This window comes from Myxocyprinus asiaticus, chromosome 16 (assembly GCF_019703515.2).
Source record: "Myxocyprinus asiaticus isolate MX2 ecotype Aquarium Trade chromosome 16, UBuf_Myxa_2, whole genome shotgun sequence".
Lineage (NCBI taxonomy): Eukaryota > Metazoa > Chordata > Actinopteri > Cypriniformes > Catostomidae > Myxocyprinus > Myxocyprinus asiaticus.
Window position 1 is genome coordinate 6115198 of NC_059359.1, and position 27663 is coordinate 6142860.

The 27663-nt window shown below is 36.6% G+C and overlaps 1 protein-coding gene across 2 annotated transcripts; it reads left to right on the forward strand.

The window, feature by feature from the left end:
• Nucleotides 1–475: 475 nt before the first annotated feature.
• septin7b (septin 7b) lies at nt 476–27070 on the forward strand. Of its 2 annotated transcripts, XM_051721116.1 has the most exons (13): nt 476–572; nt 6244–6350; nt 13884–13984; nt 14117–14251; nt 16089–16206; nt 16537–16629; nt 17180–17276; nt 17815–17866; nt 18191–18316; nt 19432–19452; nt 22912–23047; nt 23707–23840; nt 25731–27070. In XM_051721116.1, the coding sequence occupies exons 1-13, from the start codon at nt 563–565 to the stop codon at nt 25768–25770; spliced, it is 1170 nt and encodes a 389-aa protein (XP_051577076.1). In that variant the 5' UTR covers nt 476–562; the 3' UTR covers nt 25771–27070. The 2 variants fall into 2 exon arrangements, with proteins under 2 accessions (XP_051577076.1, XP_051577077.1); XM_051721117.1 differs by lacking the exon at nt 19432–19452.
• The last annotated feature ends 593 nt before the right edge of the window (nt 27071–27663 follow it).

Below are 27663 nucleotides of genomic sequence, written 5' to 3' on the forward strand. Positions count from 1 at the left end.
AACCACTAACGTAACTTAAGTCAGCAAGGGTTAAACTATTGCTGTTAGAGTTTGAATTTAACCATATAATGTCAGCTGGAGAGCAACTGTTTTATTTCCCATTCCCATCTGTTATATACTCCCATTTGGCACTTGGCAAGTGTTAATTATGGACCTTTTGTATATAGACAATATCACTGTTTGAGTGTGTGTTTTTAATTATGCTCTTTTAAAAAAAAAAATTTCCCCCCATCTGCAAAAATGCTGTTGGAAACTCTTGGACATGTTGAACATCTCTTCTTCTGACGCCCTGCAACTTCATTTGGCTACATTACCTCCATATAAACAGCAGTAAGTATGCCAGTAATACAGTACAGACCTGTTGATGTGCAGGTCTCCCATTCAGAAAACACCTTCTATTCACTCATTCAAGAGTTGCGGTTTATACCAGCAATTCTCCCTGTTTGAAAGTGTTTGTCTCTGTTTTCAGCAGCAGAAGAATCTGGAGGGATACGTGGGCTTTGCTAGCCTCCCCAACCAAGTGTACAGAAAGTCTGTCAAACGGGGCTTTGAGTTCACTCTGATGGTTGTGGGTAAGGAAACATCCTTTGAATGTGTTGATTTTTATCTACTTTTTAAAGGGATATTTCACCCAAAAATAAAAATTCTGTCGTCATTTACTAGGACTGGGTATTGATACAGATTTCCTGATTCGATTCCATTTGACAAGCTTTCGATGTAGAATCGATATCGATTCATATGGGTATATTTAAGTTATAATCAAAGTCTTTCTAGCAAGACAATCCACTGTCGGCCATGTTTGGAACACTCTCGGGAGGGTATTCTGGAGGCTATTTCCAGTCATGACAGTGCAGCTCCTATCTACTTTAATGGAGAAAGACTGAAATTTACAAAACGGTTGGTCAAGATTACGATCAAAGGACATATTTCAAATCAGCAGTAAAATTTGACAACACTGGTATCATAAATTGTGCTTCTATAACTCAGATTATGCTTAAAAACAAAAATTTTCCGGCTTGATTGACAGGCTATGTCTGCATCTAAAAGGTGATTGGCTCTTTTACCTGTAAGGCAGAACTTCCTTTCTACATCTGCTGCCTTTGGGCGTTCCAGTTTCTCCCATTTTTCTGTTCTGCACGTGATTAGAATCAAACCTTTCTTGTTTTGTTGTTTTTGATCAACTACTGACTGTAAAGAACAGAAAGGGTATCAAAAGAGACATTATTTAATGATAAATGGGTTGTGTGGATCTCGTCTTTGCACACACATTACACGGAACAACTTTTACTCTCAACATGCAGCAAAAGGACCTCGCTGCTGAATACTCCACCACTATACTACAGTACGATCTAAATATTTACATAAATACATTCAAACGAAGATTTCGATGCATCGGAAAATCGATATTGTTACCTACCCCATAATTTACTCACCCCCATGTCTTCTGTGAAACACAAAAGGAGCTATTAGGTAGAATGCTAGCATTAAGGGGGTCTCAGACCGGACGCATCTGGCGGACGACATGGCGCGTTCTAAAATTCGAAACAACTGTTTCAATGAAGGTATGCACACCGCTGCCACCACTCGGCATCTGTTGGCGGCGCCCAGCTACGACTCCGGAGGCTGCTCAAATTTCTGCTGCGCCACGGAGCGCAACTCGCATATTTTCCATTTAATTCAACCCAAATCATTATCAAAGGACATAGATTATTTACTTTAGCGTACCTCAGTCTTGAACAAGGGAAAAACCTTGGTAATTTTTGTGTGTACTGTCTGCAACCTGAACCGCATCGACGTGCCCAGTGTTTGATACCTGTGCCGTGTCCTAGCCGCAACGCGGCGTGGCGCTTCTCGTCCAGTGTGCGACCACCTTTAGTCACCATTCACTTAGTTTTTCCATACAATGACAGTGAATGGTGACTGAGACTAACATTCTGCTTAACATTCTGCTAACATTCTCCTTTTGTGTTCCAAAGAAAGAAAGTCACACAGGTTTGGAACAACATAAAAAAGTAACATTTTTGGGTGAAATATCCCTTATAAGCATGTTTGCAAATACCAAATAACACTCAAAACATAACTTCGCAAGTTACAAACAAACTGAATCCATCAAAAGCTGTTTACGCTGTAGTTATTATGACCACTTGAGAAGCTTCCTGTCTAGTGTTGAACATTTGCGTTGTGAGACTACATTCTTGACATTTGGTCTAAATGCTGTTTGGATAACCATACAGGAAACAGGGGTTGAATGGCAGTGATTTCACATCCTGTTCATCTTGAAAAATGCAAGGGCATTTTTCAGTGAAGAATGGCTGTCATTAGAAAGCACAGCTTTAAAGTTGATTGTTTTACGATTAAATGAGTTTTCAGGGATACAAGATCTGTTTCGTTTTGCAAGAATTTAGTATGAACACTTACAGGCCTGTGTTTTCTTTGGCTTTGCGTGTGAGCTGAGGTATCGTAGCCGACATCCCCTGCATTTCTGAACCGAAGACATGTGGTTGTGCATACTTGAGTTATTTTCGGTCACAAGATAAAGCCTCAGAATATGCTGATCTTATACAGTACTTTAGAAACAATGTTCAAAACATTATTTGTAGTTTTAGACAAATCAAGGCTTTCTTTATAGGCAACAATTGTAATAAGATTTTCTGTCTTAGAAGCCTTTGTTTTAATTAAGACACTTTCCTCACAGAATATTAGGGCTGGGTATCAATACAGATTTCTTGATTCGATTCTGATTCACAAGCTCTCGATTTCCAATTTAATTATGATTCCAATTAGCCTAATTTGGGTATATTTCAGTTATAAACTCCACTTGGCGATTCTCCGTGCCAATTTCCATACCACAACAAAATACAAACTAATTTAAGTTGTTTAAAAATAGAAACAAAGAAATATATGTCAAGCAATAAATATATGTCAAGCAATAGAACAAAAAAATTGTGCTTTGTTTTTAGCAGCAGTATTAAAAGTAAACATTCAGAAATGTAAAAAAGTAATGAAATGTAATGTAAAACTAAAATCACTGTATGATTGTAATACATTATTTTAATACTTTTTAAAGCTACTACAATTATTCAGCCAAGAGCAGTGAATGGTTTTCTCAATTTCTTGTTATTTTATTAGCTAATATTAATGACATATTAACAGCGACAGGTCTATTAGGCTGCATTTACACTTCAGGTCCGATATTTCATACAAATTAGCTTTTTGTCACATCGTTTACCTTCACTTTAGACAAAACAGTTGTTTACATTAATACTTAAAGACAGGAATTTTCTTGGAATTTTTAAATTAATGTTACTGTTTACAAGTGCATATCTTCATTACCACATAGAGCACACACACATCAGTCAATTAAACAGAGCGCAAGTAGCGAAATGAGGAAATTAGAAGATATCTGTAAGATTCTCGTTATTTGTGTAGTTTTTTTGTCTGCTTTCTTTTAATTTTGGCCTGTAAACGAGAGCAACCAGTGGTTGTCTTGCGATTGACTGGCCATATATTATTGAAGTAATGAGCACTAGGGGTGGGTAAAAATATAGATTTTCTTCATTTGAACGATCTAAATATCGATTCTTAAATCCCAAGATCAATCTTTTTTTTTTTTTCTCCCCAATTTGGATTGCCCAATTCCCAATGCGCTCTAAGGCCTCGTGGTGGTGTAGTGACTCGCCTCAATCCGGGTGGCGGAGGACGAATCTCAGTTGCCTCCGCGTCTGAGACCGTCAGTCCACGCATCTCATCACGTGGCTTGTTAAGCGCGTTACCACGGAGACAACGTGTGTAGGCTTCACGCTGTTCTCCGCGGCATCCACGCACAACTCAACACGCGCCCCACCGAGAGCGAGAACCACATTATAGCGACCACGAGGAGGTTACCCCATGTGACTCTACCCTCCCTAGCAACTGGGCCAATTTGGTTGCTTAGGAGACCTGGCTGGAGTCACTCAGCACACCTGGATTCGAACTCACGACTCCAGGGGTGGTAGGCAGCGACTTTACTCGCTGAGCTACCCAGGCCCCCAAGATCGATCTTTAACTCTATGCGCAACCCTCCACTACAGTGAGAGGAAATCACTCGCATATGCAACCAAATCTCGCGCTATGTGAATAAAATTCGGCAACTGGCTGGTAAATGTTTACATTTCACTCACCAGAAATTGTGTAGCGTAGTGGTGGAGTATTCAGCAGCGAGATCCTTTCACTGTGTGTTGAGAGTGAAAGATGTTCTGTATAATGTGTGTCCATAAACGAGATCCATGTGACCCATTTGTCATTTAATTATGTCTCTTTTAATACCCTTTCTGTTCTTTACAGTCAGTTGTTGATCAAAAACAACAAAAAATTTACATCTAATCACGTATGAGATAAAGCCATTTGAGCCTCTCTTATTAACATGCGCTCATTTACAGACGCCCTTTACAGCAATGCTGGTTTTGTTAAAGAGACAGTACCGGTTTTAGCATATGCTCAATGAATCACTGTAAATACTTATAAATAGTAAAAAATTATGCAGTTAAACAAAAACCATGTAACACATTTTTTTATATGAAATATAATATCTTATTTATTGAATGAATACATGGATTTGTTTATTTTTAAAAAGCCAAAAAGTGACCAAAATGATGAAAAACTAATAACATATAATAGTCAAATTGAAAATGTTTATAATGTACCTAGTTAGAAGGTCCCCAATATAATTAACAGCATTAGCTGGGAGAGAATTTATTTCATGTGTTCGCAAAGGGGAAATATACCCATGTGAATTGATATTGAATCGAGAGTTTGTGATTCAAAATTGAATCAGGAAATCTGTATCAATACCCAGCCCTAATGAGCACCCCTGGCGTTGAGTAAAAGATCGATCTTGTGATCTAAGAATCAGTATCGGAATCGTTAAAATGAAGATTGCAAAAATCAATTATATAATTAAATATCCCAACATTGAAGTTTTCTGAATGTTTTTTGTCATTAATTTCCTGTTAATAATAAGGTTTTACAGTGGTGTATCTGTATTTTTTTAATCTATATCTCATTTGTAATACAAATTGGCAGCATTGTGAGGGTAGACTTTACCCAGTTGTTCAAGCATTAATGTTTGGGTATGGCGGATGGCCAGTTTTGTAATGACGCCAGCCAATTTTGTAATGACGCCAGCCACTTGCCCTGCCAGAAGCAATTTACTCTAGTTAATGTGCTGACCTCACTGTGTGAGACACAGATGAATGCTACGCACTTTTAGTTCTCACCTTCACCCAGTGCTTAGCGATTTGCTCTAGTTTGGTTATGCTGCTTGTGGTCTGTGTTGACACTAGTGCTAAATACATAATGATGATTTATTTTAAACCTGAAGGCATCATAACCTTTTGACCTGGAGGTGTTGAGCCCGAAGGTTTTCTTTTAAAAAAAAAAAAAAAAAAAAAAAAATAGTGGCTAGTATCTGCAAAGAATGAAATCCCACTGTCACAACTTGCCGATAAATGGATTTACTAAAGGACTGCCAAAAAGCTACTTGAGAGGTTAATTCCACAGTTCTACCACATGGTTCTTGGTGGTGTTCTTTTCTTTAAAGTCAGTATCAGACTGTTATTCCAATCGTAGCTTTGACATGACATTGTTAGTGGCCGTTTACATTGGACATTACATGTCCTTCCATTTCGTCTGTTTCATTTGATAATTTCGTATATGCGTCAAAAGGAATTTTTAGTTAACATTGTGCAAAATACATAATGCAATTTAATGACAGCAAATGAGATGTACATTTGGGGTTAACACTCATGTTAATCAGCCAAGCAAGCATGGTTATCAAAATGTCCAAATATCGGCTCTTTAATCAGCTTGGCCAATACATTGGTCCATCACTAATGCTGAGTGTCAAGACAACAGTGCAGCGGCTCTGATGCACCATTTCATTTACAAAGATCCAAAGCCTTAACGCTAAACTTTCTTAAATTGTTTAACGATATTCTTTGCCTTTAAACCAATGGCATTTCCTTGCAAATACAAATCAAAATCAAATCAAAATCAAATCACTTTATTGTCACACAGCCATATACACAAGTGCAATGGTGTGTGAAATTCTTGGGTGCAGTTCCGATCAACATAGCAGTCGTGACAGTGATGAGACATATACCAATTTACAATAAACATCAAATTAACATCCATTTGTTTTAAGCTTTAATACTGAATTCAGATCACACTTTAACCTTGTTTCTGCATTTTTCTACCCATTTTAAGGAGAGTCTGGTTTGGGCAAGTCCACGCTAATCAATTCTCTGTTCCTAACGGATCTGTACTCTGGAGAATACCCTGGACCTTCGCATAGAATCAAGAAGACTGTTCAGGTACTAAATAAAGTTGCCTTAATGTGAATGAATGTTGCTTGTCCCTTCTCAGTTGTACTTTGGGAGCAGGAAGTGGTAAACACTTGTAGGTGTTTGGGCGAACGATGAGACCCCGTTTTTTTTTTTTTTTTTTTTTTTTTTTTTGTCCAAATCTATTATGTTATTCAAATATACAATATAAAATGCAGTTCGCTCAAAACAATTAGTTGAATACACTTCTGCTATAATGAACATGTTTTCAATTTCTGGATTCAATGTCAAAGTTTTTCTGGGGCTTAGTAAAAATTGTCCTAGTGGTGTAACCGTCCAGAGACAATAAAAAAATGTAAAGTCTCATTAAAAGCTGAATTTCTTGAGAATACTTTTTTTGGCATAAGTAGTTTGAAATTATCTTATTCTTTTATATCTTTAATTTCTTAGCAGAGAAACAGTTTTGTTTTAAAATATTATTTATATAAAAAAAAAAACAATAATAAGTTAAAGTCAGGTGGTGTAGGGTGGCCTGGGTAGCTCAGCGAGTAAAGACACCGACTATCACCCCTGGAATCGCGAGTTCGAATCCAGGGCATGCTGAGTGACTCCAGCCAGGTCTCCTAAGCAACCAAATTGGCCCAGTTGCTAGGGAGGGTAGAGTCACATGGGGTAACCTCCTTGTGGTCGCCATAATGTGGTTCTCGCTCTCGGTGGGGCGTGTGGTGAGTTGTGCGTGGATGCCGTGGAGAATAACGTGAAGCCTCCACAAGCGCTATGTCTCCGCGGTAACACGCTCAACAAGCCACGTGATAAGATGCGCAGATTGGCGGTCTCAGATTAGTCCTCCGCCACCCGGATTGAGGCGAGTCACTACACCACCACAAGGACCTAGAATGCATTGGGAATGGGGCATTCCAAATTGGGGAGAAAATAAAAAGTCAGGTGGTGTAACTGACATGCAAGTAGCCATTTTGTTGTCATGTGACGAAAAAACAACAGCAAAGACCCCTTTAGACCCTCACGACTGTGTGTGAAGTTCTTAGAAAATATCAGATATTTTGACATTGTTATGAAAAGGCACATTTTGTTCAGGTCAGATCAGTACTAAGCCTAACAACTTCTTGATGTCCGAGACTTTACCTTTAAAAATATGTTTAAGAACTTAAAAAAAAAAAAATGCGTACACTTCAGAGTCATTCAACGTAGGTCTTGGTATTGATACAGATTTCCCGATTCGATTTTGATTCATAAGCTCTCAATTCAATATCGATTCACATGGGTATTTTTCAGTTAGAATGTCTAGGGATGTCATTAAAATATCTATATATTGATTATTAATCAGCACATTATTTTATTGATATATTTTGGAGCCATCGATATTTTAAAATTAGCCGATATTTAAATTAGAAGACCAATTTGCATGCTTTATAATTGTCTCAGTTGGCCATTGTTTAACAATATGGCGTAATAGCGTTGGGAGACCACAAGAGGGTGATACATTTTATATCTCACACACACACACTACACAGACAGGATGAGCTGAAGCAGTGCAGCAGATGGTAGTCCAAAGTTATGAAGATTTTTGTACTTCTTCAAGAAAGAACAAAGTGATGTTGATGAGTTTGCTGCAGGTTAGTGAAACTGCACAAACTGAACGATTAGAAATGGCGACCTTTATTATGCAATTTCTCTCTATGTACAGTAGCCTTTAATAGGTCTTTCATTTAAGCTGTCAAACCACAAAACAACTTACTTGTAACTAAAAATAGGCTCTATGAAAGATTCATGTTGACAATAGATCATCCAGTGATGGCTGGAGTAAATAATCTTTGTCCTTTGATAATGATTTGGGTCGAATTTAATGGAAAACTATGCGAGCTGGGTTCTGTGGCACTTCAGAATGTTGACGCTGAGTGTTGGCGTTGTGTGCATACATTTGTAGAAAATAAATAATTGTTTTTAATTTTAGAACGCGCCATGTTGTCCACCAGATGTGTCCGGTGTGCGACCTCTTTTGATTTACCCTGCCACTTCCACTTTGCCAAAGTTGTGTTGAGAAATATGTCTGAAGAGACAAAGATTATTGTGCAATGAGCAGCCCAGTTTATATCTGAAAAAAATCACAAATATATCGATAATCGTCGGGAAAATCTTCCAATAATCGATGTGTGAAAATGGCATAGATCCCAAGCCTAATAATGTCCCTTTTGTTTACTCCCAGCTAAGGCTGTTAATTTTACAGGGGACCTTCTTACTAGGTACAATATCAAAATATACATTTTACTAATGATATTTTATTCATTTTTCATCATTTTGGTCACAGTAAAGTAGGGCTGGGCGATATGGCCAAAAATATTATCACTATATTTTTTTTCCTATAATTCGATACCGATATTTATCATGATATACATTCACATTAGCACATTGCACATTTTTTTAAATTTCCAAGCTGGCAGAAAAAAAGAAAAAAAAACCTAAACAGTCAAAATAGTCTATACAAAACTGCATTGGGGGCCCATAGACAGCCAAAACAGTGGTGTCTGAGGGATCCTCTATTACAATATTAACATATTTTATAGAGTTTATCAATCAAGTGCAGTTGGATATGACTGTTAAAATATCATCTGTTCGTTTTGAAGCATAATGACAGCATTTCATTTTTAAATTCAAATTATTTTTATATTTTGTTACATTCAGATACACAAGTGGGGGCATAGAAGCCTTTGTGACAGAGGAATGATACTGTTTTAGGGTTCAGGGTTATCCCCTGAGAGAACATTTAGAAAATGTAAAAGTCTGAATGGACCATTTTTATTAAAGTGATAAAGACTAGGCTACAAACTAGTAATGTTGTTGTCTTTCCTTGTCATTCATACCAGATATGATGATGATTAATTTCACAAAATTAGAACAGAAATCTATTTTTTTATTATTAAAGGCTCATAACATGCTGATTAATAAAGCTAAATTTAGAAGAAAAAGAACGTTATGGTCTACACCAAGGTGCTCTGGAACCACATTAACTTATGCTGCACCTCATGTCTACTCGCATGCGGGGAAAAGAGGCAACACGTGCAGAAAGTCTGAGAAAGCCAAACTGCTTGCGTTTTTAGCGACACCCAGATCGTCTAGATGTAGAACACAGGCTTAGGGCTGGGCGATATGGCAAAAAATAAAATCTCGATTTTTTTCAAACTTAAGGACGATTTACGATCCTACATTTAAAGGTATTTTTCAAAAAAGTAACTCAAACATGATTTTTTTCATTATAGAAAACAAAGGTGTGTAACGGAAAAGCACAAAAAAAAAGTTTAACACGCAGAAAGTTGTCAACAGCGTAAAAGTAAAATACATTTAAATCGAATTTATTTAAAATAACGCTGATGTTCAGAAATAATAGAATAAAATAAGAAAACTCCAAAATACCTCAAAGCCAATTTAGGTATTATTTTTATCTAAATCATGTCCATCTAGAAAGTTGTCTAGAAATTAATATCTAGAAATAGTCATGTTTATCTAGAAAGTATTTTTAGTATATCAATCAATTTGTATGTATAACCATAAACACATGCAGATAGAAATTTTTTTGTGTAGTTGAAAATGCAAGAAGCAAAAAGCTCAGTTTAAAATAATTACGTCAGTCAGTGCTGTGAGCATGTAGCATCATCTAGCGTTACACGCTGAGCAAAGCAGCAAAATAAAATAATTTCGATGTTTGTCAAAATGATCGCTTTGCTTCCTAAATGTTGGCTATAAATGCACTACGTTTGAAACATGTCACAGAAAAAAGCAATAATTAGCGATCTGTCTGAATCAACATAGTAAAAGGGGATGTGGATGATTCTCCCATTTATAGTCTATCCATTATATGATTTGATATGAAGCGCCCATAACTGTCACACATGTTCTAACACTTTATTTTAAACACAAACATTTCTGTTGACATCTCAGAAAATGTAGCTTAGTGCTTCATGACTTACACAACTTACTCAGAACATAGTTATTGTTTGATTAAGCCAGTGTAAACATGCGTGACAGAGACGGTGTGGTTGTTTCAAGGAGCACAATACTTGTTGACACCTCTCCAAACATAGCACTTATGGTTGTGACCATAAATCTCTATTTTGGTCTCGTCACTCCAAATTACAGTGTGCCAGAAGCTGTGAAGCGTGTCAAGGTGTTGTCGGGCATATTGTAACCGGGCTTTTTTGTGGCATTGGCTCCTTTCTGGCAACTCGACCATGCAGCTCATTTTTGTTCAAGTATCGTCGTATTGTGCTCCTTGAAACAACCACTCCGTATTGTTCCAGAGCAGCCTGTATTTCTCTTGAGGTTGCCTGTGGGTTTTTCTTTGTATCCTGAACAATTCTTCTGGCAGTTGTGGCTGAAATCTTTCTTGGTCTACCTGACCTTAGCTTGGTATCAAGAGATCCCCAAATTTTCCACTTCTTAATAAGTGATTGAACAGTACTGACTGGCATTTTCAAGGCTTTGGATATCTTTTTCCATCTTTATAAAGTTCCATTACCTTGTTACGCAGGTCTTTTGACAGTTCTTTTCTGCTTCCCATGGCTCAGTATCTAGCCTGCTCAGTGCATCCACGTGAGAGCTAACAAACTCATTGACTATTTATACACAGACACTAATTGCAATTTAAAAAGCAACAGGTGTGGGAAATTAACCTTTAATTGCCATTTAAACCTGTGTGTGTCACCTTGTGTGTCTGTAACAAGGCCAAACATTCAAGGGTATGTAAACTTTTGATCAGGGCCATTTGGGTGATTTCTGTTATCATTATGATTTAAAAAGGAGCCAAACAACTATGTGATTATAAATGGCTTCATATGATCACTATCCTTAAATAAAAGTCAGTTTTTTGCATGATCAGTCATATTTTCAAAAGCAATGCCAAAATTTCACAATTTCTGCCAGGGTATGCAAACTTTTGAGCACAACTGTGTGTGTGTGTATGTGTGTGTGTAGATATATACAGGTGCATCTCAATAAATTAGAATGTCGTGGAAAAGTTCATTTATTTCAGTAATTCAACTCAAATTGTGAAACTTGTGTATTAAATAAATTCAATGCACACAGACTGAAGTAGTTTAAGTCTTTGATTCTTTTAATTGTGATGATTTTGGCTCACATTTAACAAAAACCCACCAATTCACTATCTCAAAAAATTAGAATACATCATAAGACCAATAAAAAAAACATTTTTAGTGAATTGTTGGCCTTCTGGAAAGTGTTAATTTACTGTATATGTACTCAATACTTGGTAGGGGCTCCTTTTGCTTTAATTACTGCCTCAATTTGGCATGGCATGGAGGTGATCAGTTTGTGGCACTGTTGAGGTGGTATGGAAGCCCAGGTTTCTTTGACAGTGGCCTTCAGCTCACCTGCATTTTTTGGTCTCTTGTTTCTCATTTTCCTGTTGACAATACCCCATAGATTCTCTATGGGGTTCAGGTCTGGTGAGTTTGCTGGCCAGTCAAGCACACCAACACCATGGTCATTTAACCAACTTTTGGTGCTTTTGGCAGTGTGGGCAAGTGCCAAATCCTGCTGGAAAATGAAATCAGCATCTTTAAAAAGCTGGTCAGCAGAAGGAAGCATGAAGTGCTCCAAAATTTCTTGGTAAACGGGTGCAGTGACTTTGGTTTTCAAAAAACACAATGGACCAACACCAGCAGATGACATTGCACCCCAAATCATCACAGACTGTGGAAACTTAACACTGGACTTCAAGCAACTTGGGCTATGAGCTTCTCCACCCTTCCTCCAGACTCTAGGACCTTGGTTTCCAAATAAAATACAAAACTTGCTCTCATCTGAAAAGAGGACTTTGGACCACTGGGCAACAGTCCAGTTCTTCTTCTCGTTAGCCCAGGTAAGATGCCTCTGACATTGTCTGTGGTTCAGGAGTGGCTTAACAAGAGGAATACGACAACTGTAGCCAAATTCCTTGACACGTCTGTGTGTGGTGGCTCTTGATGCCTTGACCCAAGCCTCAGTCCATTCCTTGTGAAGTTCACCCAAATTCTTGAATTGATTTTGCTTGACAATCCTCATAAGGCTGCGGTTCTCTCAGTTGGTTTCTTCCACACTTTTTCCTTCCACTCAACTTTCTGTTAACGTGCTTGGATACAGCACTCTGTGAACAGCCAGCTTCTTTGGCAATGAATGTTTGTGGCTTACCCTCCTTGTGAAGGGTGTCAGTGATTGTCTTCTGGACAACTGTCAGATCAGCAGTCTTCCCCATGATTGTGTAGCCTAGTGAACCAAACTGAGAGACCATTTTGAAGGCTCAGGAAACCTTTGCAGGTGTTTTGAGTTGATTAGCTGATTGGCATGTCACCATATTCTAATTTTTTGAGAGAGTGAATTGGTGGGTTTTTGTTAAATGTGAGCCAAAATCATCACAATTAAAAGAACCAAAGACTTGAACTACTTCAGTCTGTGTGCATTGAATTTATTTAATACACGAGTTTCACAATTTGAGTTGAATTACTGAAATAAATGAACTTTTCCACGACATTCTAATTTATTGAGATGCACCTGTATATATATATATATATATATATATATATATATATATATATATATATATAAATGGCTTACATTTTTTTTTTCTTTTTTTGGTAGAAAATATTATTAATTTTTAACAAACATGGACACACATTGCAGACATGGGTTTTAAACTAGATTTGTAAAACATTTCTCATTTCTCATTTATTATCACTCAGACAACCAAATTTTATTTTATTTTTTTTTGGGGGGGGGGGGAATTTCTCCCCTTTTTCTCCCAATTTGGAATGCCCAATTCCCAATGTGCTCTAAGTCCTCATGGTGGTGTAGTGACTCGTCTCAATCCGGGTGGCGGAGGACGAATCTCAGCTGCCTCTGCGTCTGAGACAGTCAACCCATGCATCTTATCTCGTGGCTTGTTGAGCACGTTACCGTGGAGATATAGTGCGTGTGGAGGCTTCAAGCCACCCACCGCGGCATTCATGCACAACTCACCACGCACCCCACCGAGAACGAACCACATTATAGCGATCACGAGGAGGTTACCCCATGTGACTCTACCCTTCCTAGCAACCGGGCCAATTTGGTTGCTTAGGAGACCTGTCTGGAGTCACTCAGCACACCCTGGATTTGAACTAGCGAACTCCAGGGGTGGTAGCCAGCGTCTATACCACTGAGCTACCCAGGCCCCCGGTTTTTAGACAGTCTTGATAAGATCGCAACTCCATGTAGACACTCCCAGGCTCCTACGCCACTATACTTCTAGTTTCAGCAGCATACTTCAGTAATAATATAGTGCTATGTCCTGCATGTTTGTACTTGTATCCTTTAGAGTGACTCTCAGTGTATTCCAAAGCTTTACACAACATTTCTGTAATATGTGATTTATTTTTTTCATCATAAACCACAAAAGCCCAGTACTACATAAAGGTGGAGTGTATTCCACTCCTGCCCTGACCAAGCAGACACTAGCCACCAGGCCTCTATGACAAAAAGATCTTACAGTTGGTGCATTAACTTTCTGTTGGGCAGGTTGAGCAATCCAAAGTGTTGATGAAGGAGGGCGGCGTCCAGCTTCTGCTCACGATAGTGGACACTCCAGGATTTGGAGACGCTGTGGACAACAGCAACTGGTGAGAATGCTTTCAGTGTGCTTTGTATGTACTGTCAAGGTAGAGTGCCAATAACGACAGCTGTTATCAGGTCAGTTAATGTTATTAGGTTTGGATGTGATGTTTCTGATCTTTGTGTTGTGTCTGCTTCAGCTGGCAGCCGGTCATTGATCACATCGACAGTAAGTTTGAGGATTATCTTAACGCTGAGTCACGTGTAAACAGACGACAGATGCCTGACAGCAGAGTGCACTGCTGCCTGTATTTCATCGCACCCTCAGGACATGGGTGAGTGATCTGACACCTGTCTCTCTCTCTCTTTTGTCTCTCTCTAAAAGGGATAGTTCACCCAAAAATGAAAATTCTGCCAACAGAAAAGATAGTCATCATTCACTTTCATTGTATAGAAAAAAAGATGCAATGAAAGTGAATGGTGACTTGAGGCTTACATTCTCTCTAACATATTCCTATGTGTTCTACGTAAGAAAGAAAGTCATATGGGTTTGGAACAGCATCACTTAAGCTTTCGTTCAATTTATGTTCCATTTCTGCAATATTTTTCTCAGTCTGTCGTTAAAGAAAATAATAGAAAAAATGGGCTGTGGCAATATTAGAACTTCACTGTCATGGCGACGCAACGCTGATAACCTTGTTTAACTGGCAAACGCACATTTTATCACACTAAATCAAGTTAACATGTACAATGTTTATTTTTCATGGCTGTACATTTAAAAACGGTGTGTATTTTGGCCCCATTCACATCCACTGTAAGAACCTTACTGTCTGTTAATTTTATATATATATATATATATATATATATATATATATATATATATATATATTATGGCTGAAACAATTAGTCGACGTTATCGACAAAGACTGTTCCACAATTTTCGTTGTCGAATAGTCATTTGATCTCATTTAACATAACGTGAGATCATACGAAACACTAATGATGGCGCTCGAGAGAAGCACCGCAGCTCTCGGCTGACTGAGATGCACTCTAAGTCCAGATGCACTCTTAAACTTTCCATACAGCTTCTGGTGATGTTGATCGCAAAGTATGAGGGAATTATAATGCGAAAATACAAAATAAGTAAATACAGAAGCACTGTGATTGTGAAATAAAGCAGAGCTGGATCTGGCATTCCGCTTAAGCAAACCTGCATGTCAGAGTGTTTAAAAAGCAAACAACCTGGCATTATATCTTTAATGCATCCTTTATTAAAGTGCAAAAAATAAGGAAGTGGGTCATACACAAATTCTGAAAATGGCATTTCTCTGTGCGGTCAGCGCCGTTTCTATGAGTCGCGTGAAGTGGGAGTCATACAATTTGGCTGTATGCAAGCTACAATGAAAAAAAACTGTATATTACACTTCAGTTTTTTAGGCTTCTCACTTTTGTCAAGTTTTCCTGTAGAGACATGATAGGGATGTAATTTAAGACATAAGACACTTTGTTGTCATTGTATTCATTGCAGTGTAATTTAATATGGCAACCCTCAGAAAAAGGAACAGTTGACACACTTCTGCTTAAAAGAAAAAAAAGAGAAAAAAGAGAAATAGAATAGTAAAATATATATATATATATATATATATACACACAACAAGAATAAATATGATGAGGTAGATAAAATGCAAAGTGTCTTGGGTGCATTACAAGCCAGTGCTCAGGTCACGGAAGTTTTCCTTCTAGTCAGTGAAAACATTTGAATAGCTGTGTGTTACTGTAGGCATGTGTTCTCAGACAATAGGGGATCTGTGAGAAGTTAAGATGTTGTGTATAAACAATGGAGGAGGAACGTGTCACTTTATTCAGCCTTGTGTCCACTGTCCTTTTGCTGGTGTGCTACCAAGACATGATAGGAAGTAAATTATGTAAATCTTGTTAGAAAAATATGAAAGCATTTTTGCAATAATAAAAAGGGGTCTGACACCGGTGCAGCAACAGAAATGTCATCATTTAATGCTGTGTTTTCATCCTGGAATAGTGAAAAAAAAAAATCTTCCAGCCACACGTTTGGAATCATATCATAAAAGATATAGTATTACAGTGATTTTACCTTGGGCTACAGTGTTGTCATTTAATTATTATCATGGTGTTGTGTTGTATTTTTTCCAACAGACTGAAACCTCTGGACATCGAGTTCATGAAACGGTTGCATGAGAAGGTCAACATCATCCCAATGATTGCCAAAGCAGATACCCTCACCCCTGAAGAATGCCAACAGTTCAAGAAACAGGTCCTGTCCATTTAAACTCCTGATTTAGTCAAGGCAAGAAAAGACAGCAGGGTTCAAGCCTCCGGCACCATATGTGTGTGTGTGTTGAGTGTTTTGCCATCTGTCAGAGTATTATCTCTGAAGGAGCTGAGCGCAAGAGCACTGCATTACCGCCCAGACAGGAAAGATTAGATGAGAAGATCGGAGTACAAATAAATAAACAAACAGGGGATGTTGTATTCCTCAACCTAAACAGGCTATTTGTCATTCTCTTGAGATAGTTTGCTGGCCTGAAAGAATCAAAGAGGGTTTCTCTTATTTTTAAAAAGTTGTTTCATTTTTTTTCTCCAGATCATGCGAGAAATCCTGGAGCACAAGATCAAAATCTACGAGTTTCCAGAGACGGATGATGAGGAAGAGAACAAGATAGTGAAAAAAATCAAAGTAAGATTGGTCATAAACTAGATTTAAAGTAGCCATATTACACACTACTTTTCCCCTTATACTCATTTCTTGCACCAAAAACAGTAGTAATTCAGTTTCACATAATTTTTCACCTTCTCTCTGACTCTTAAAATTAAACAGGCTTTTGTAACTTTAAGCAGATGCTTTTATCCAAAGTGAATTACAAATGAGAATAATCCAAGCAAAAGTGATTCATCCAAGGGAAAACTTAAATTTATAGTTTCTTTTGAGTACTAGAATAGTATAATTCTATAGCGAATTGCTGAACATACATTTTCAATTATACATCCCCTATAAGTTTGCTTCAGGTACCTGGTCATAAATGAGAATAGAGTCACTCCTCTAATGTAATATAGTGACAGGTGTGAATCTGTTTTTGTGGTGGACAGCACATGCAGTACACCAGGTGGCTGCACATTGCAAGTCTGCCAAGCTTTGCATGCTTGTTTAGAAGACTGATTCCTTGTGCGCAGTCATCCATGAGCCGCTCGCTCTTTCTCTCTCTCTCTGTCTGTCTGTCTCACTCAAGGATCGGTTGCCCCTGGCTGTGGTCGGAAGCAACACTATCATTGAGGTGAACGACAAGAAGGTTAGAGGAAGGCAGTACCCATGGGGAGTGGCAGAAGGTAGATGCGCTAGAGATGCCTTAAAACGCTCACAAGCACATAGTTGATCTACACATCCGCTCTGTTCCAAAGTCAAATTAGCTGCCTACGTAGGCAGCATTTTAAGGTATCATATGCATGATCATGACAAAAAGGCTGTCCAAAAGGAAGGCAGCATAATTACGCTTTCTCCTAAGATAACTTTTGGCCACATTCTAAGGCAGCAGCATGTATTGCACCGAGCTCAGTGGGGAAAAAAAAAATAATCCAAGATGGAGGACAAGGCGAAAGCAATGAATCAAAAATAAACTTCACTCAATACTGAAAAATATTGATAAAAATAGTTCACTCTAATTGAAAATTGGCAGCTTACTAGATTTTGGAACAGAGCCATCTTGAGTTTTTATTTTTAATATAGTGGATATGTAAAATATGTTATAGATTTGGTTGAGCAACTTACATTAAAATAAATAAAAAAATGAAATAACTGTATATTATGTTTTGTGGGACAGATTTCTGATTGATCTTCTCATGTGATTTGTCTTTCCTCTCCCCACAGTTGAAAATGGAGATCACTGTGATTTCACACTCTTAAGGAATATGCTCATCAGGTAAAAATGTGCCACTGAAAGTGTTTTGCAGAAATCTTATTTGTCTTGTCAGAAATCTTGCAGAAATACGCTGTGAAAATGCAGTAATAATAGCTGTTAGGGGACTTGGAGAGTGAATGTCCCTGCAGTTTAAAAGCTGGAGACAACGTAAACTGATTTGCAGTGGGAATGTACAGAAATACAAAAACATAAATCTTAACTCTTGACAAAATGGCCAGATAGTTATTATGTGGAATGCGCAACACCACAAGTAATTGATCAAATGTAATTATTTTGGAGGTTTGAAGTGCGAGGAGGCATATGATAACCGTTTGTTTTGTGTAGAACCCACATGCAGGACCTCAAGGACGTAACAAATAATGTCCATTATGAGAACTACAGAAGCAGGAAGTTGGCGGCTGTTACCTGTAATGGAATTGACAACAACAAAACCAAAGGCCAGCTCACCAAGTAAGTGATGATCATGGTGCAACCTATTAAGTTTACAGTCCTAATATAATTTCCCTTATATAACAAATATCAATGTTTATTTGACTGAGAACATACTATTGATTTCAAATAAGACCAGAACGGTTTATCCTGAAATTCAAGATGTTTTAATTCTGTAAGTGTGAGCAGAAATGCCTGGGATGAGATAAGATGGCAGAAAACAGTAATTGTATGTAGGTTTACATTCCATATTTCGAGACGCAGTCATCTGCACAATCTCAGACACTTAAAACACACTCAACTGTTACCTAGTGCCTGCCTCAATTTATATATGATCTCATGTTGCGTCACATTGTGAGAATGTACATTATTACCTTTAAGCAGCTATAATGCCTGTATTTTGTTTGTTTATTAGCAATTTGTTTATTAGTACTTTTAAATGACAGCTTATGCCGAAGACATAATAATAATAATACCTTCTCTAACAAATCAAAATCACCCATATGGTTACAACCAGTCAAATGTTACTGGTCAGATTGCCTTCAGTGGGAGACATGGCAAATATTATTTTCTCTGTTATGGAGTCATGATGTTCCTCAGCTTGTTGTGAATTTTTATAAAGCTTTTAGCTTGTTTAAGTGATGTTCAACTGTCAGAAAGGATTATAGCGTTATGTTTTTGCATCATTTCCTGTTGTCTGGTATGTTGGAGAACACACTGTCAATGAGACTTCAGTTTGTGGCCGGTCTACTTCTGTTTTGAGTCAACATGAAATGGCATTTGTAACCTATTTTACTACCATAATGTGGCATAATTTAGCATGTTCAAGAAAGGGTTTGAGGAGATTTGTATAAAGATATTAATTCACAGTTTGCTGTAGCCATGCTCTCTAACCCTTAAGTTAAGAAACCAACCTCCTAACACAAGCATGTCTGCACAGACACGTTTGTGGTCACGCTGTGAAGATTCTAAGCAGTCTTGAGCCACCTCTAACAGAACTTATTTGCCAGGAAACCACATTAAAAGTTTTGTAATACACACAAGTCTTTGCTCTTACACTCAGTTTATATATATTTTTGCTCTTTAGTGCTTACTTTGATTTTGAGCATGCTAAGTGTGTGTTTTTGTCTTTTTAGAATTGACACAGTTGAAGGCATGTAAGTGGTCATTTACATTATTCACATCCCTGTGTAGTATGGGTCCTCTCTCCTTCTGGGAACAGTGTCTTTTGGTGTCAGTTATTGATGTTATTTCTCCCTTCTCTTCCTCCAGTTCCATGTGTGAATTTTTATTTTTCTCTGGGAATATTAGACCTTGACTGACCCAAATCATATCTGTTAGACCAGGGAAGGGGCCTCTGTTTAGCCAAACTCTTCTTATGTTCCTTAGGTTCACACTGCCCCAACAATCTCCAACAGATGTCAACAAACACCAACATCCAACAGTTGTTGGGTTTTGTCAGATCAATTAATTCACCCTGTTGGCATTCGTTGGCGTCTGTTTTCACCGATTGGGCATCTTCAATCGGCGTTTGTCTGGTCTTGGAATGTTTGAGCAGTCTGGTATGATTTTCCAACAAAACTCTGACGTAATCTGACTTCATCACAAACTGTTGCCATGACAGTGGCAAGCGTCCCTGACTGTCAACTCATAGAAAATGAACGTGCGCTGTGCAAATGCATTGGCAAAGAAGAAAAAATGCAGTCAATAACAATTAATCCCATTTTTGTAACAAACTTGTTAAAGCATTCCGTTCCTTTCTAAATAAAGAAAACAAAATTATATGTTAGTTTTGGTTAGCTTTCAGCAGTTTGTGTGGATGACACTCGTGAGGCTGTATCAAGATGCAGATGGAGATAAGTCATCTCACTCGCATGAAAAACAGAATCTTTATTTTTCAAAGAGCGTCAAATGATGCAAACACTGAACTCAATGAAGATCTGCAATAATTCAAATCAACTTTTTCCACGTTTTATTTTTGGCGCTGGGTTGCTGTCCACCGATGGAACTCTCTGAATGAAGTTATAGCCTAATGTAACATTTGAATACATGCTAAACATATTTAATGCAATCGAGCATATTCACTCACTGTGCACTTAATTAGGAACACCTGTACACCTACTTGTTCATGCGATTATCTAATCAGCCAATCGTGTGGCAGCAGTGCAATACATAAAATCATGCAGATACGGGTCAAGAGCTTCAGTTAATGTTCACATGAACTATCAGAATGGGGGAAAAAATTTGATCTCGGTGATTTCGACTGTGGCATGATTGTTGGTGTCAGATGGGCTGGTTTGAGTATTTCTGTAACTAATGATCTCCTGGGATTTTCACGCACAACAGTCTCTAGAATTTACTCAGAATGGTGCCAAAAACAAAAAAACATCCAGTGAGCGGCAGTTTTGCAGACGGAAATGCCTTTGTGATGAGAGAGGTCAACGCAACAGAGAATGGCTAGACTGGTTCGAGCTGACAGAAAGGCTACGGTAACTCGGATAACCACTCTGTACAATCGTAGTGAGCAGAATAACATCTCAGAATGCACAACATTTCGAACTTTGAGGCAAATGGGCTACAACAGCAGAAGAACACATCGGGCACTTTTTTTTTTTTTTTAGAACCGTAGTGTTCCTAATAAAGTGCTCAGTGAGTGTATATTTATATATTAAATCGCCCATGTTTGGCTTTATCCGCAACCTCTTCCTTGTCAAGCATCTTCTTCGAAGGCAACAACAACATGCAAAGATGCAAGTTTGTTGGATCAGTGTGAACACAACAGATATGTTTTTCAACATTCTAAATTCAACAGCCAACTTTATGGTGTTTGTTGGAGCAGTGTGAAATGATCAACGGGTAATTTATCCTTCTGTCTAGAGGTGGAGGATAAAAAGCGATTTACAGATGCATCACAATTCTTTCTCAAACAATTCTACGTTGGCCCTCAAAAATACATAGGAATTTCAAACAATAATTAGTTCTGTTTATTGAAAAAGCATACGAAGGAAAATGCCATTACAAGTGGATAATGTGTTGTGCAACACTGCAAAAAACCACATGGAGGGAGTATCTGCAGCTGCATATATTTCAAGAAAAGGTGCATTTACACTAGTGATATTCCTATATATCGGCATCAGCTCATCGCCTTGCACACTTGACCTATTAATAAAAAAACTCTCCCTAATATCAGTTCCAAAATCTACAAGCACACTAGTCAATGGACAGTGCACAATTAAACAAAAACAATCTAAAATGAATAATAATAATAATTATATATTTTTATTTATTTTAGTGGCTGGAGTAAATATTGTGTAAAAAAATAAAGATTTAAAAAAAAAAAAATATATATATATATATATATATATATATATATATATATATATATATATATATATATATATATATATAATTTTAGCTTATGTGCAACTCGGTTGCGAAAATTAAGTGTTTTATTTGTCCATATTACATTTACACATTGCCTAGGGCTGGGTAAAAATATAGATTTGCAGGTTAATCTTCATTTGAACATCTTAATATCGATTGGTGAAATCCTAAGATCGATCTTCTGCTAAACTAACTCACTCATCTTACAAAAATTATAATTTGAACGTAACAAAAAAACAATAGCGTAACAAAAACAAAACCCCCCAATTAATGTAAAATTATATTTTCGTAATGTACCAAGTTAGAAGGTCCTTGTATAATTAACAGCATTAGCTGAGAGGAAATTTCTTTAATATGTAAGCAAAATAGACATATATATATATAACTGAAATATACCCAAATAAATTGGATTCGTATCAAGAGCTCATGAATGGAATCGAATTGGGAAACCTATTATTATGCCAGCACTAATATTGCCATTTTATTGTCGATTTCGCTCTCTTGTTATAATTTCGGTATTCGGTCTAACTCTAGTTTACATGGTGGTGTTTGTACAAACAAATATATGCGATTGCTTTGAAATAATAGCCAACCTGTTTGAAGGCACTAATTTTCTTGCTTTTGTTTGGTGGCGCAGAAATGACCCACTTCATCTGTAACTCCCCAAAGACAGCAAAGATTTGCACCGTTATGGCTGAAAAAATTGAGATGCATCAAGAATCATTTTGAACTCCTTGAATTCAAATTGCGAGGTGTTACAATTACCTTCCCTATTTCTGTCACACTTGCTGTATGTTTCTGTCTAATCTTTTTGCTGCTTTTCTGTGCACAGCATTCTAACTCAAATCGGCATAAAAGCTTTTGCTATTAACAGCTCATTCTGAGCTGTTTGCATCAGCTTTCAGGTTCCTCTGGAACCAAGATGTATGTTTGATGTTCATTGTCCTTTTTCTCTGCTTTAGCAAGACTGCCCATGGTAAGGCATCAGAGTTTAGCTACCTGAAGCTTGGAGATGTTTAGCAGGAACATTTGATCACAGGTGTCAAATTAAGCTCTCTTTATAATGAGTGGTGGGCAATCTCAGTGGCTTGAGGGCTTTGTTGTTTCACTTTTCTGTCTCTGTCTTCTCAAGATGAATGTGATGTTCTCCTGTGGGCGGCACAGGAGTGCATTCATCACTTGCGGAATTGTGGGATGTGGTGTCATGAATGTAAACTGTGTGTCGATACTAGGAGCCCCCTTGCTCAGATGGAGGAGGAGAGACGGGAGCATGTGACCAAGATGAAGAAGATGGAGATGGAGATGGAGCAGGTGTTTGAGATGAAAGTAAAGGAGAAGATCCAAAAGCTGAAAGATTCAGAGGCAGAGGTACTGACATCACATGAATTGTGCATTTTTGCTAAACAAATGATATAGGAATATTTTCAGCTTTTCACAGTTTATGTTTATATATTTGCTGAAATTTCATAGATGTATTTATGAAATTGCTTAAAAGGTGAATGTTTTCTCTCTCCCTCAATTAGAGGAACCATTGTAGCCAAGAAGATTCAAAAATGTTTAATGCAGTTTAAATATAGTTAAAAACTAGTGAAACATAATCCGGGCATGTTTTCACAATTTCTTTAAATGAACACAAGGAAGAATGATATTTAATTATTTTCATTTATATGCACCAATATATAATAAAGTAATAAACAACAATATTTACCAACTAAAACATTTTAATATATGTAAAGTGCCACACAGAGGCTTGCGTGAACATTTGTGACACAAATTTTGAACCAATGAACTGAAATGGACAGTTTGCCAACTTAATATTAATGTCTCAGTGGAGTCTAATGACTTAATGGGCAAATAAAAAGCGCACTAAAATCATCGCGATATGTACAGTGTTGCTTAATTTTATATTCCCAGCAAAGTCATTCTGAATATATCATTAATATTCAATATATCATTGCTGTTTGGTGAATTTAAATGATCAGCATGGTGTGACTTGCCTAATCTCTAATATTCTGTGACCTATGCAGCTTCAGCGGCGTCATGAGCAGATGAGGAAGAACCTGGAGGCTCAGCATAAAGAGTTGGAGGAGAGAAGACATCAGTTTGAGGAGGAGAGAGTTAACTGGGAGACCCAGCAGCGTATTCTGGAGCAGCAGAAAATGTACGTGATCACAGTCAAACCTTACATCTTACTCGTTTCTCTCCTTATATCTCCTCCTATAAAAAGTTTTTCTCCATGACAAGAAGTTGATTGTTCTAGAAATTTACTCTGATATTTAAATTTCATAATGGTGCCAAGTAAGTTGGCAAACTCAGAATCGGGAATATGAAATATATCAGTATCAGCCAATATTAGTAATTTATTTATTTAGGCCTAAATTATCACATCAGTTTTGTTGCAAAATGTCGATTTAGTAATTAGAGAAAATGGTTTTACTATAGTAAAATTGTAGTAACCATGACTGCTGTCACTATGGTTTTCTGAGCAGAAATCATAGTTTTGATACAATTAACCATGGTTTTATAACAGTAATACTGTAGTTTGTATATAGTAACTATGATTTTACAATATATTGTAACCATGACAGTAACCATGTTTATATTGTGGTTACTATGATTTTACTACAAATAACATAGTTAAACTATGATTACTGTTGTAAAACAATGATTTTTATTAAGGGCAAATCGGTTGAAGTGTTTACCAAACAGATTATTCTTTGGATTTGGCAGTAATACTTTTTTTTCGGAATGAAGCAAATACTGAACCGTACCGAAACAGTGACCCTTAAACCATGATGTTACTGTTACACCCCTGAGATATATATATATATATATATATATATATATATATATATATATATATATATATATATATATATATATATTTGTAAATAGACAGATTTTAACTTATTGTTATATGAAGGTCAAATTAAAACTGACTGAAACTTTTTACCAGGCCTTTGTTTATTTTTTGGTACTTTTTAAATGCTTTTTAATTACAGATTTGATTGACAGTTTTAGCTTTGTCCCAGACCCAGATTCAATATTAAACTATGAAAATCAATTATTAAAATACAAATTATTACATTTAAAACTATAATAATCTAAATAAAGAGTCAAATGAACATTAACCATTTCAGTATTTATTGTGAGAGATTTTCTTATTTTTTAATTATTATTATTATTATTATTACAACTGTCCTATAGTCAGTCATTTCCAACACACCAAATTATTTTGCCCTGTTCAGTCATGACGTCAATTTGTAGATGAACCTGGAAGTCTAATTAATCATGGGTTCCCTCTGGATTTTCCTATGAGTTTCCTAAAATAAGGTCTATGGTAAACATTACTTGATGATACGTGGATGTTTTGCTCTACAACATAAATTACACACTTTTATACCTCAAACATGAATTCTGATGCAGCCGTGTGTTTGTTTTTAAAAAGTATGTAATTTAATATGGCTTCAAAATTCACGTTTAAGGCGTGACTGTGTGTAATTTTATGTTGTAGAACAAAACGTCCACACACTGTCAAGTAATGTTAACCACAGACCTTCTTTTACACAAGTTCAAAAACCCATAGGAAAATCCCGAGGGAACCCATGGTGAATTAGACTTCTGGGTTATTGGACTACAAGCTGAACAGCTCTATAGATTTTTTTTAAAAAGTTAGTGTACTTGTTAACCAAGTCAACAAAAGTGTCAGTGAAGAGCATGCTTGAGATGAAAGATGAGACAAGTGATGCTTGAAGAAAAAGAGAAAAGACAAGGTAAATATCACTTGTGGGCAGAATATTTTTATTGGGCGTCATTTCCAATCAAGCTGAAATTTCGCCAAATTATGCAAAAATGTTGGGTATTTAGGTAATATAAAATGTTGGCTATGACATAAGCCTCAGCAAGACAAAGGACACAAATTTAATTAAACACATAGCACACACATAAATACGCATGTTAGCATTTAAAACCAGAGGCCGTTCTTTTTATTTCTATATCCCTACTTGTAAAATAAGTATTTGAATTTATTATGTATTTTTTCCCCCTACAGGAGTTTGGAAAAGAACAAGAAGAAAGGGAAGATCTTTTAAAAGCATTTTTATGATGAGCAGGTTGTTCTCATTGGCCAATCCCCCCTGACCTGATATCTGTGTAGCCTTCAGTCAGACTCGGAACTGTCTGTGCGTTCTGCTGGAGGTTTTCAAGCTGTTTGTGGACTTCCACAAAAGAGTTTACCTTCATGAAACTCTGAGGCAAGCCAAACCCATACAAATCTAAAAAATCAATACTGAACTCTGTTGATAACACATTTATTACTTAACACCTGATGTCCACAGTTTAATACAAAGAAATGTCTAACTGATGAACTATATTTTGGAAATAAATTGTTTACTTATAAACGTGAAACTCCATAACTGAAGTGTTGTATGAGAAAATGTGACTGCGTGCCCTCTATTTTTCCCAAAACATCTATATAAACCTGATGAATCCTGTTACATGGCCAAATCATACAACCATAAATGCACAACATTTGGAGGGGATGTGCAAACTTATTTTTTGCTCGTATGACTTATGATTTTGTTTTTCCTCATTGCAGAAGTGTTTCCAAAATATAATGTCTGTCCCATATCCTTTGACCACCTCCTATAACTTCATTAATGTTATTTCAGTTATTTTTATATATGCAAATATAAATATGTATACATACACCAAGACAGCTAAAGTAATATTTTTTTGTTTTTTATTAGAATACTCAGCAGACTGGTGTCGTAAAATACACACTCAAAAAATATTTTAACCTCTTTTTAAGATTTACGCATTTCAATTTCTTGACAAAATTCCATGAAATTGAATGGTGTTATTTTTAACTCAATTAAATGAAGAAAACTTAAAATATGTAGGTTTTTGAAATTGTATTATGTTAAAGATTACTCAATTACATTTTTATGGAATTTTAAATACATAAATCTTAAAAAAAACATTGAGTGCATTGACAACATAAATATTCCTCGAACGGTCGTGCTTATGCAAGAGTTCTATCAACCTGTTTGTCTGTATTACCTCACCTGTGCTGTACAGTATGTTCCAGCTGTTAGGACAAAATGAATCCAAAACAATGTTTGTTTTTTTTGTTTTCTTTTGTTATTATCTCCATCTCTGTATTTTATTTTTCATTTGTATTGTACAGTCTCTTAATAAACTTGTGATGATACAAGTTGAGCGTATCCAGATTGCTAAAAGATGTATTGAGTAGTAAGGGAGACCGGGGGTGCTTTCCTTTTATAACTCACCATCACTGAATACTCCAAATCTAACTTCCACCTTTTGCTATGAGAAACTTATAAATGTGCCAGCAGTAATAGTATCAATAAAAATATGTTCACTAAAAAAGACTTGATCAAGGTATTGAAATTAGCTACCAAATGACAGTGACTTATTTTATTATTTTTTTTTTTTATTCAAGTGAGCCAACAACCTAGAGATAAAATGCATACGTTTAAATTCAAAGGCATTAAAATTTTAGACGGGAGATGACAAATACTAAACATCCCAGTTTTCTTTACTTTTATATATTTAAAAGTGTCATCACACTTGTTTCTGATTTAAGATGTTAAGAGTGTGAAAAATTGCTCTTGGTCTCCCCTATTCTGCATCAGTTGACTTGTTTGTGAACACTCCAAGTAATTTTGTTCTTGTTTGAATTTATATGAGTTTAACAAATGAACGCAAGCCTGAACAGTTTACAAAGAAAAACAGGATTGGTAACACTTTATTTTAGGGATTAGAAATGAATGACTAATAATTGGACTTGTAAGGGACTAGTTATGGACTTGAATTATAAGGTATTTATTAGGCCTCTGTTCGCTGATTTCTTACCCTTGCATATTAGCCCCTTTACATTCCGTTTTCCTAACAATGAACTCATTAGGTAAAAACAAAAGATACCAGTAGTAAAGTGCTAAATACATCCTTTATATGTTCTT

Excerpts from the sequence above, each read along its gene's own strand:
- septin7b (XM_051721116.1), top strand. Across the intron at positions 16,207-16,536 it reads GCCAACAGTTCAAGAAACAG|ATCATGCGAGAAATCCTGGA; the intron begins GTCCTGTCCATT and ends TTTTTTCTCCAG. Across the intron at positions 16,630-17,179 it reads AGATAGTGAAAAAAATCAAA|GATCGGTTGCCCCTGGCTGT; the intron begins GTAAGATTGGTC and ends GTCTCACTCAAG.